General features: G+C 37.7%; 1 protein-coding gene across 4 annotated transcripts in view; it reads right to left on the reverse strand.

The window, feature by feature from the left end:
• Positions 1-314: 314 nt before the first annotated feature.
• The window catches only part of MINDY3 (MINDY lysine 48 deubiquitinase 3), a 101,447-nt gene continuing 89,519 nt past the window's right edge, over positions 315-12,242 (reverse strand). For all 4 annotated transcript variants that reach the window (XM_042991145.1, XM_042991146.1, XM_007081258.3 and 1 more), the window contains 4 exons: positions 8,490-8,562; positions 7,038-7,125; positions 3,676-3,747; positions 315-1,265 (listed from right to left, as the gene is read on the reverse strand). In XM_042991145.1, the coding sequence (XP_042847079.1) occupies positions 1,116-1,265; positions 3,676-3,747; positions 7,038-7,125; positions 8,490-8,562 (383 nt within the window). In that variant the 3' untranslated portion in view covers positions 315-1,115. The remainder of the gene's footprint in view (positions 1,266-3,675; positions 3,748-7,037; positions 7,126-8,489; positions 8,563-12,242) is intronic.

A 12,242-nucleotide genomic window follows, 5' to 3' on the forward strand; every position in this document is an offset into this window, starting at 1 on the left:
AAATTTAGTTCTCTTGACAAATACTTCCCAAGTGAAGGAAAGAAACAATTTCTGGCTATTCACATTTCAAATTGCTAGGCAACAAACCTGAAGGAAATTTCTCTAGACAGGATAGGTCTTCTGAAGCTTTGTCTACTCAGGTTCTAGCACTCGGGGCTGGCTAAGTTATAGAGCTCTTAGGTCAGCATATGGTTTGGTCTCACTTTTCAAGGCATTTGTTGAGTACATCATAGAAAGCTCAAGAACTTTCTGCTGGGCAGAAACACTGTGAAGTATTAGTTTCTTCTGAGTAGCTAATGTAAGAAATGCAAAGCTACAGTTAAAAAAAGTGTTTATTTAGACCATCCACCAGGATAATAATAAATAATGCAATATACTAATGTAATAACAGATGTTCTCATGCATTTATCACATAAATATACAAGAAAGCTGGCTTACAGGCTGCTGGGACAAATTTGGAAGAGTGTATTTGGCAATACAGTTAACAGTGTTAAGACTATCAAACAGATTCTCTTACCTATCATTTTTTTGAAATATGTTCTCTATATATCAGTGAATAAATGGTAATGTTTCCTTATAGTTTCTACTTTTTATAAACATGCCAGAGCTAAGCCAATTGGCAAAGATTCCAGGTTGATAATTTGTTATTTATCAGTATTTCTAATGGAAACCAGATTTTAGAAAAGAAATAAGATTGAACTCTTCTGCCTTTCCATGTGGAGGCTGAAAGAGTGCAAGCCAGGATCACTGAAATAATAAACTGTGTCTGAATGAAATAAAAACCCAAAGTAGAAGTTTATAAAGAGTAACTCTGCTCTATAGTATTAGGATGCTTTTAATTTGACAAATGACCAATTATCCGACTGTAAAAGTGATGAACTTTGATTAAAGCTTAATTTTGCTAGTAAATTTCACATAAAGAGTTAAAATAGGGTAACCTTTAACATAAAGCTTTAAAACAAATAATTTAAACTATCTTAAACACTGAAAATGTGTTCTTAATTGTTATTTACAGTTGATGATACCAGTGTATAGCTTAATGTAGCCAACCGCCTGTCCTGCATTCCTCTTTCAACATCTGCTATTACGAACTTTCTTCTAAATCCGTAGGCAAGTTAGTTCAGTGAAGGAGAGCGATCTGTGGTCCACAGTAACTCAATGTATGGCCATTTGGTTTGGAGACAGCGTTTAATAGGAGTGTCATCTGTCTGTAGCATGGGATCTTCAAAACCCATAACCACTGCAGTCCCTTCAACATACATGACCTGTTGAACAAAATCAAGCCACAAAGGTCAATCACTATTCTTAGCAAATTCTTATGAGGGATATGCTAACAAACAAGGTATTGCATATTGTTTCATCTGGAACTTGAATTTTACTTTGATAGAAATTATGAGCAAGAATGCCTGCTGACTAATGGGAAAATATATTTGGAAACGAGGGTGACAGGCATTGTAACTGAGAGCTCATCAGTTGATTTTTAGCTCATGATTTAAAGGAAACAAAAAGTCTATGTGAATCCTGAAGCACATGCAGGTTGTTTACGATAATCATCCTTTAATTAACATACACCACTTGGAAGAAATGTTTATTTATATAACGAAGGCACTGTAACAGAAACAAAGGTATATATTCTGAATTTAAAAGTGTTAGGTTTCCAGAACTGGAGGCAACTTGAATGTGTGTCAATGCAATTTGCTTAGTAGAAAATGCTTGACAGATAAAACTAACCAGGTATTTTATATACAGTGGTAATGATCATATAAAATATACATGGGCAGTTGGATACTGGAAGAAACTTTAATTTACAATGAACTTTTAGAACTCTCTATGAAATAATATACTAATACCCGAACTCATTAAATGGGCTCACCGTGTACATTAAATGAGTTAGTCAATTTCATTTCGTGAAGAGAAACTCAAATTATAAAAGGAACAGATACAGACTGCCTTCTTCCAAAGTACATATAAGTATTTTTATATATTCAGTGTTGGATACACATGATTGTAATTATGTTCGTCCAATGTAAAAGCTGTAAGCTGTTGGACTAAGGAGCCCAAAGAAACAAGTTTCTGTAAAAACACATTTGTATCTTTATTTTGGTTAATTTCTACTTTGATGAAAGAAACTTGAAAAGTGTGAATTGTAGTTTTACTATAATTATCAGATAAAACTGGACCTATTTTTCATAAGGAACTTCACTTGCTTCTGGCATTGGAGCAGACCTTCTTGGGCAAAGTACTAGGACCTACCTCTGTGGCCTCAGCCAGCCTGGGGTGGCTGGATCATACTCCCTCCTACAGTGCCAGCATTCCAATGTTTGTTTATTGCCTCAGATATTTTTGGTAGGACCCTACCCTGTGGGAAGTAGTACTGCTCATCGTATTTCTGTTTCATATATGTATACAACTTAACAACACACATGCTTTGCTTTCTAGTACTTACATCCTGTTGTCCCATTAATACTTGATTTCGGATCTTTGTGTTAGTGAGATGCTTGTCATGAGCATGATTTGAGAACTTACTATATACAGGTAGCATGGCCGAGTAGACCAAGGACATTATTGGGAATCAGGAACTCAGTTCCAATCCCTGCTCTGCCAATGACTTGGTGAGTCACTTAATTTCCCTGTCATTGATGCCTCATCTGTAAAATATGAATAATACTTGACTTACCTTGCAGGGACTGTGTAGGCAAATAACTAATTAATGACCATACAATACCTCCTATTACAAGGTTATGTAAAACTTCAAAATCTAGAGGAAGCACTCATCAACATCTATAGCAAAAAAAAATAAATAAAACTTGGATGCTCTGTTCTAATTTATCTTGTGAAAAAAATCTTTGCACTCATGAAAAAGTAACTTTCAGTCTCAGTTTTGGATTTGATGTACACTATGATTGTGTATAGCCATCCTCAATTTACTTACGAAACCAGCATGGGTATTTCAAATTAAAAAGGTATGTTAGGCCTTATTCCTTCTAATAGTAGCTGTATCGATTGCAACTGTTAATTGAATAAATGCAAATATTACCTATATATTTTATGTGTAAACAAAGCTAATTACCCAAACTTTTGACATAAACCAGGTAGAACCAGAGTACATGTGGAAGTGAATCACCTGTGTGCAGTTGTCAATGATTCACAAAGGAAAGCAGCAAAGTGCAGCACGTACAAATGCAGGCTCCGGGGTAGACTACCTCAAGTGCAATCCTAGCTCTGCCATTTCCTGGCTGCTTGACCTTGACAAGCTGCTTACCTCTCTGGGCTTCCACTTCATCCTCTGTAACATGGGGATGGATACGCAAACAATACTTACCCCACAGGGAGGGTGGGAAACTTCAGATAAAACCAAGTATTTAACAGAATTCCAGGTAAATGCTCAATAAATGGTAGCTATTATGTTATTAAATACTTAAAAATATTTTCCTCAATCAAAAATCTTACCATTACCCCTTTCTTAATTTAAACAGATCAGTAACTATCATTGGGTGAAACTTGGTTTGGTAATATCTCTACAGCAGAGAGCAATAAAACATATGCGGATCAAGTTAGCTGTTTTGTCACAGTGAAACTATTGTTCCAAAACTCCAATGAGGATCTCGATGACTAACATATACTGATCTATTTACCAACTCAGGTGAAGACAAATTACTATGTGAATTATCATACCTTTTCATTATAATTTGACTGCTTCAATCCATTGTAGTGATAGACAGTAAACGACTCTGGACCACTGGAACCCTATTATAAATAAAAGACTATTAAAACTTTAAATTATACTCTGATATTTGGCAATTTCTAATTAGCAGTTGAAACGAAAACACAAGTTGCTTAAATCCCTACTCTTTGGCGAATTGTTTGATAAAGCAAGAAACTTACTAGACGTCATCTACCAGAAAACCTAAGGGCTGAACTAGTTGCTTCTGGGGAAGAGGTTGCAAAGTGGGAAAGTATTTATTTTTATTATAAGCTCTTCTATACTAGTTTATATTGTTAACTGTGTGCCATGCATTAGTATATATTTTCTTAAAGGATAAGACTCCAAAACGCCCATATGTTTTGTAAAATATTATCTCTGCCTTTTTTTTTTCTCTGGTTGTAAATAATTTGTTCCTCTCAATAACTACCTAAGAACAGTAACGTCACTTTTTGTCAACCTGCAATCAACAGCTAGACATCAGTACTTCTCATTTGGCTCACAATATCAAATTAGGGGTTTCCACACCACCCACCTCATCTAAATACTGTCAAATTTAAATAGCGAAAAGAGCCTTGTGGGAAATGAAAAGCAAAACTATAGCGTTCAGAGCCTATAACAGCATCCAATAAAGAAAGGAAATCCTATAACTTGCTATTATACTAAACTTGCAGGAATGTCTGATGATGTTAGCTCAGCTGCCTTATCCTGGGTTCTCAGCTAAAGATCAAGTTCAATTCTCTGAACTGGGGCATTCAAGGCCATCAGTGGCCTGGCCTCACCAAGCGCACCCGGCTCCAGTGATTTCCCACAGGGCTTGTGGCCTTGTTTTCCTTGCCGTATTGGATACAAGGATGCACATGTGACAGAAGCTGGTCCTGCAGTCTGCCTTAGAATTTGTTCGTTTTGGAATGTAGAGAAGAGAGATACTAGGAATGCTGGCAAGGATGGGAGAGGGCCCGACTGCCTTCCTGGAGGCTCACTGCGTCAGTTCTTGAGTTTGTCTAAGCTACTCCCCCCAGCTATGACCTTCCCCCCCGACTTCAGTCAATTCAGGCTGTGCTTTGCAATGAAGCATCCTAAAATACAGGACCTAGTCTATCTTTTCAGCTGAATCTCCAGCTGTTCACTTTTCTGAATTCTCTGTTAGGACAGACATATTAGTCATTTCCCATGAAAAGACCTGGTGTGGTCAGCTGTTTGCACATTCATTTTTTAAAAACTCCTTTCTTCTCATTTTTCAAGATCTAATAAATCTTTCTACAAAAAATTCTATCCCACTCAAAATGCTTTACAAGAAATAGAAAAATAACTTGATCATTTTCTTAATTGTATACATCAGTCAATACAATTAGTTACTTAGATAATTTGGCTGCTTATTTTTCAGAGTTAATGTACTTTAACTTAGAAAGTATTTCACTGTCCTGGCTACACAATCTATATTCTTTAGTTCCACCTAACAATTGGGAGAAAATACTGAAATATCAGCAGAAGGTAGGGTGACATGGTGGCAAAGTACGTACTCTGGACTCCTCAATCAGCCACGGTCTAGCTGTATGACCTCAAGCATTTTTCTGAAATTCTCTAATCCTTAACTTCCTCATGGCCAAAATGGGTGAAAATAGCACCTAATTTATAAGACAGTACCTCATGCACAGTTGTGAGCTCAAAAAATGGTAGCTGCTTCTGCAATTATTATTAACAAATTGCCTTGAAATGCTTACCTGTATTCCACCCCCCCTCCCCTCCAATCTGCCTCTCCTTGAGGCAAAGAAAGGCTCTTCCCTACTGCCTACTTTAAGCATTTGTAGAGATTACAGAAGTTAGAGAAATGTTTTCCTGGCTGTCCTTCTGAGCCCAGTTTTACAACTTCACTGAGTGTTACCATACTGATGTGTTGGGTACAAAGCAGTATAAATGAATGTGAATAGGTGGGGATGTGACAAGTCTTCCTCTGAAGCAGCAGGTCTCAAACAATGGCACCATTAGAATCCTCTGGAGGGCTTCTGATTCCCTAGGGCTGGGGATGAACCCAAGAATCTGCATTTCTGACAAGCTCTGGAAGATTACATTTTGAAAGGCAAGGGGACTAAATTTATCTTTCATTAGCTCAAGGAATACTACAATTAAAAAATGTTCTTAGAATACTTGTAAGTCCTATCATGTAATTAATTACATCTAAGATGTATATTTCCAAAAGACATGGTAACTATCCCCCTTCATTTACATTTCGCCAGCACTTTTCAAAATCCTGCCCTAAATTTAGTGCAATTTTTAATTTAATGCTATAAAGTGCTATAACTTACTGAACATTAATTAAACTGTCTAAAACAGAGTATTAGGTTCCAAAAAAGAACTTTCAGAAAACGCTGGTAGTTGGGTGTATGAACAGATTGGTCATCACAATCCAGTGGACGTTCTAGTCATGTCCGGAAAAAGAAAAATTTTTTTTCATGAAGCGTTTACCCAAGTTTGGAGAAGTCTAATAGAGATCTTGTGATAAAGTTACTTTTTGAAATTCACCCCACTTTCTTTACTCATGGTAAGCGATCCAGATTTAGAAAATGTGGGTTCCTTTTTCTTTTTTAATTACCGAGGGTGAATGTCAGTAATATCATCTACTCTGTTAAAGATAATTTAAACCTGAAATATCAAATTAACAATTCTATCTTGACATTTTCCCTCCATTATTTTGTTCTAATTTTGCTTCTTGACAGTATGTCTCCTTTGTAAGAGAGGTGAAAGAGAAACTGGCATTTCTATTGAAACAATAATCTTTAACTTAAGCCAGGCTGGTATCTGATGAAATGATCCCCATACACCTGACTCAAGTATTTGGCTTGGCCGTAAAATCCTTCACTGGGATAGGAAGCGTGAAGAAAACACAGGCAGAGGCCGTACAACTGGCTTTGTCAACGATGCGGATGGAACACGTGTCCTAACAGGAAACGGCTCCACTCAAAGGTTCTTCTTTCACTCAACTAAAATTCTGCTGGACCTCAGCAGTTTCCACTACATACGAACCTCTTTATCTTTATTTAAACATATTTAAAAATTGTAAAACGATGCAGACCATCTATGAACAACAGTGACCTGAGAGAAGGAAAACAGGGGTGCAAGTGGATAAAGAGCATCTTTGTCTTTTTACTCCACGTACTTCTGAATGTTATGCTTCCTGTAGAAGAACAGTATCATGGCATGTATATACTGATGTGCGTACATTTTTCCACTACCCCCACCCCGCAAGTGTTGCATTACGGTACTGAAACAGACAATCAAAAAACGCTCATCCCAATGGAACAAAACCGTAAGTGGATTTCTTCAACCATGTTACCTGATCAGGAAAAAATTCTTGGAGGAATGGACCCAATAATATGATTCCTAATCCTTCTGGATCTAATTTATTCTTCATGAGATTTATACTATAGGAAGAAGAAGAAGAAAAAAAAGGAAAACAGTGGATACCAAAGGAAAAAAAGCTCACTTTTCTTCTTTCATGATCAAATTACTAGCACTGAAACACATCTGACTGCCAAAAATCATAAGAACTGTTCTTTTTAGACCCTTAATGACAAATACACAGGAATGACATCTAATTTGCCAAAACTTGGTTATTTTTAAACCAGAGTGATCTGTTACTATTTAGAATTTAAATTACAATGATGACTTTGGAATATTGTTCCTTATTAGGTAAAGTAATTTAAAAACCTCGGCTTATAAACTCAGGCTTATAACCTCCCAAAGGCAAATTCTCTTTGCTTCATAGGTATGTCTGCATTTAACAATCAAATGAAGCACTTAACCTTAAAAAATGTTTATTTTAAGCTCAAAGAGAAAAAAGAACAACATCGAAAGGCAGTGCTACATCAGATAATCAGAAACATCTCTAAAAATCTTACCTTTAAGAACCAAATGAGAGGGAACCTTGAAATTCTTAGTCAATGTAAGCTGAAGGGTAAAGAGGTAGGATAATTTTCAAAGAGCTCCAGTGCAGTGACTTAGAGCAGGGGCAAGGACCATATTGTTCCAGGAGCAGCCTGGATTGAAGGCTGCTTTGCTTGGCCCTTAACATGCAGGTGTAGCCGAGGCTGGTGAAAGGTGTTATATGTAACCAGAAAGAAGGCAAAGTTTTAAAAGTGAAAATGGTCTTTTTAGAAAATTTTCATTTTCCACCTTCTCTCCCAAGTTATAAACCCCAGGTTAATTATACCTTATTATATATACTATGCAAAGGGTAAGACATTTGAATGTCTGAGTAAGGGCAGCAGGTTAGGACATGAAACAAATAGGCAAGGTCATATTTAATATGTTTAATTCATTAATCCTGAATAGGGTCCTGTTAGTTTATAGGCCATCACATATTATAAATGTGACTGGACCAATATACAGAATGAAGAACTCAGTCCAATCTGTCAGCTACTTCTAAAAAAACAATCTAACTCAAGTGTACTAACTTCACAATTCAAGGTATGTTATGTATTCTGATGAAAAAAGGAAAATTAGGTAGATGATATACAGCCACCTATGTAAGAATACGGAAAAAAAAACCACCACAAAACTTTTTCCCTCCTTTCCCTAAGAATTGTCAGTAACCAAAATTGCCTGAATTCAGTTTTCTTCTGCAAATTACAGTGATATAAACAAGATGGTCTCCACTTGGAAATCAGTTTAGCACAGAGTAATTAGGATTATACCATTTATTGGACTAGTTCACCTACTTCAACTTCTAATGTTTTAAAAGCAATAGAGTCTGAGCCACTTAAATAACACTTCCTATTTAGCTTACTATTCAGGATCTGAAACGAGGTCCAATGCTTTCATCACATCTTCTAGAAGTGATTCAGGTATGAATCCATTATCTGGGGAAAAAATTAGCAAAAACATTTTGGAGTAAGAGTTTTGCCAAGACCTGCTATGAGAAAAACCATGTAAGAGGCAATTGTGGCTATTGTTACCAGACACTCTCTTCTTTTAGTTTTCTTGGGCACAGAGGCAAAGATTCATTTTAAGGTGAGCTTCTAATAAAAAAATTCCACATGCCTTCTACCTGAGAATTCCAAGGAGACTTTAAAGCTAAATGACTTCTTAAACAGGCTTACAAATTTCAATGAAAAGAAGTTTCTTTCTCTATTTAAAGTTATGGTAATTATTTAATAATTAGGTATGTCTTTGAATAAAACAATGTGAATTTTTATATTCCCTTTAAGAAATCCAATGAAAATCAGTCTTTACCAACAAATTCCTTTAGTTATAACGTCATTTAGCTTTTTGAAAGAATGTTAACTATGAGCTGGTATTTAGGTATTTGACAATATAAGACCGAGAGCTATCCCTGTAACAGACTTGATTTAAATAAAAACCATAGATTTAATGGGAAAAATTCAAAAGTTGAAATTCAGAATAGAATCAAATGGTTGATGAAGACTAGTTTGTGGAAAATATTCCTTTTCTTGGGCTTGTTGAGGGAACAGCATTGGGAAATGGCCCAAATTCAGATGAGGCAATGGAACATGACACACAAAGAGAGCGTGTAGGTCAATTTGAAATCACAGTTTTAACAAGCAAGTTCATTGCCTTAAATGTGCAGTGCCTGAGTTTCTCTACCCATTTACTCATTCTTGAAGACTGTTTCAGCTTTAAATCAACTTCCAACACAATATCCTTTTCAGGAATTAGATAAGTTAAAAACAAAGTCTTTTCATGGAGAACAAGATGTACAAAAGCCATGCTTCCGTAATTCTACAGAATAAAATGTAGCTGTTCTTTCGCGATGTGGCATATACTCTGTCTCTATCTGAAAGGAAATAAAGACTTTAAAGTCGTAAACCTCTCAAGTGGATGCTTACCCATTTGAAGCAAAACTGGCCTGGACTCAAGGCAAAGAATCATTTAGGATAATTTAAAAAGTACAGTTTTAAAAAGTGAAGGTTTCATTCCAAATTGTCAAGTTATCAATAATTTGAGGTATACAGACTAAACTCGTTTCAAGGTACTTGTGAAAGGACTCGAGCTCTGTAAGCCTAACACTGATGAGTTTGAAAAGCAATCTGCTTAGCTAAGTCAGAGCTAAAACCAGCACTCGAAATGTAAAATAGGCTTTGTCTGGCCACTCACTGACAGGAACGTTTCTCTGTATCGGTTTCCCTGTTTTCCAGCTATCATGTATATCCACTTGAGAGAAACCCTCTGTATTACAGTGTTCTCCATGAGCACTGAATGGTGGGCAGTTTTCTCTCTTCTTGCCATAACTAGAACCTTGGCTAACTGACTGTATCATCTATGCAAAGAACAACTAGGAAAACAAACAACCTTTTTGGCTCAACTGTGATTAACCTCAAGCATAAACATTCCAACATATTTTTAAGATACCTACGAGTATCTTAAACACAGACATTCTGGAGAATAACAGTCACCAGCAAGCCAGTATTCTACATTTGGTACATACAGTACTTTAAAGCTAGATGGTAATGTAATTTTCAAAGACTTTTTACTATACTCAGGATGAGAAGAGGTGATTTGGAAATTGCTTACCTTTTTAAAACCTTAATTTTGACGTTACTTTATTCTTTAATCATATCACATCAAATATCAGACAAATTCTTTAAGAAATTCTTAAGTCTGAAAGCAAATGAAACTTAAATCATCTAGTATTTAGGCAACGAATTTGTTGAAGAATATGGAAATAGAGACACTGATAAGATCTCAAGACAGCAGAGGAAATGTGAGTACCATTTGCTGACTAAACAAACCTAAGAAACACCCTAGAGCTTGAACGCATCGCTAAATTAAGCAGATAAACATAAAATGGACTTCCATTGGTTTTAAAGCTCAGAAGAAGGGGGACCAGGAGGTGGGAGAACACAAGAGAGTGTACCAGTTGTGATCCTAAGCAGTTACCATGTAAATATTTGAATATGATTAAACTGTGTTTGAAAGGACTTGAAGGGGGAAAAGCTGTGTGTTTAAAAATTAGAATTTGGGGGGGGGGGTGCCTGGGTGGTTCTGTTAAGCGTCAGACTCTTGATCTCAGCTCAGGTCATGATCTCACAGTTCGTGAGTTCAAGTCCCATGTAGGGCTCTGCACTAACAGCCCGGAGCCTGCTTGGAATTCTTTCTCTGCCTCACTCATGCTATCTATCTAGTAAATCAATAAGTCAATAAAAAATAAATTATTTTTATCAAAAGCTTGTAAAAAGCATCAAGTTCCTAAAGGCTGAGCAGAGGAATAACTCAATGTAAAAAATCAGTGATGCAGAAGAACGATAGTTCAGTAATTTCCTGATAAGCTAAAAAACATTTGCACCAATCATGATTTCTGTTCTGAAAGAAAACAGACTTGCCCATCTGATGCTGCAGATGGAAAGCAAATATCAGCAACTAACAGAGAAGACAGGAGATTACTTGTGAGGAGATGGGGGTTAGGGTTGGGCAGAACACGATGGCCCTTAGGACCGTACATATTCAAACCACTGTAGGTGTAAGAGAGTCAAGTTTCTTGGGAATAGAAAATAAAACTGAGATTTAAAGATGTTTAATGCCATTTATTTAGTCAAATAATTATTTTTACTAAATGTTGTGTTGTATTATACTTTACCTAATCTTATTAAAAATATAAGGGGAGGAGTTAAGAAGGTGGAGAAGTGGGGGGATGAGGTCAGATCACTTGGCACACTCAGGACATCAATCCGTGGAGTGGCAGAAGGATCTCGACAATGGGAGGGAGACAGCTTGGCAGGAGGAGGTGCCTGTATGTGAACTGGGGGAGATAAAAGGATGTAAGTATGGAGGGGAGGGAACCCCTTCTGTGGAGACACAAAAGGGAAAGACAGACTGTGAAACTGCGGTATTGAGTTAGTACAAGAGGAAAACCTCTCCGGACTGCAGACTGGGGAACAAGAAATACGGAGAGTGACAGTTTCTATTTTGCAAACAGACTTAGGAGCTAAAGAATGGAGGTTTCAAAAGTGGGCGACTTTCTCCAGACAGGAGCTGCCCCCGTGTGCATGCCTGTGGGGAGGGGAGCCAGCTGGGGGGGGGGGTGCGGTAGGGATCTCAGGGGCACACGGGAAAGAATAGTCTCCTTCCTCCAGGAATGTGGGAGGAGGGTTTATTGCCTCTCCAAGGGCAAAAGACCCTGCAGGCGCCAGCCAAAGGCCTTTCATCAGCAGGGTAGAGTGGTGCTACCTGGAACCAGGGGTGCGGGATCCTTTCAGACATCAGGTTTTGTATCCCGGCTGAGGCCTAGGAGGCTGGGGAGACAGTGGAGCAGGACAGGCTGAGTGCCCGCTCTGTGAGGGCCGCCACTACAGTGTGGTTTGACACACTTGGTCCGGGGAAGGGAGACTGCGGTGGGAGACCAATTTTTCTCCCCATCACCAACATGGTGGGGCTTCAGGGAATAGGCCAGAAAGGACAGCGGCCCCTAGTGGTGGCAGGACCCGCTTACACCAAATCCTGCCCCGCCGTGCCTGGTAACTGCGTATCTACTGACACTGACAGAACCAGACGGCCTCTCCTCCAAACCAGCACAGCCACTGAT

Source organism: Panthera tigris, chromosome B4, assembly GCF_018350195.1.
Source record: "Panthera tigris isolate Pti1 chromosome B4, P.tigris_Pti1_mat1.1, whole genome shotgun sequence".
NCBI classification, from domain to species: domain Eukaryota; kingdom Metazoa; phylum Chordata; class Mammalia; order Carnivora; family Felidae; genus Panthera; species Panthera tigris.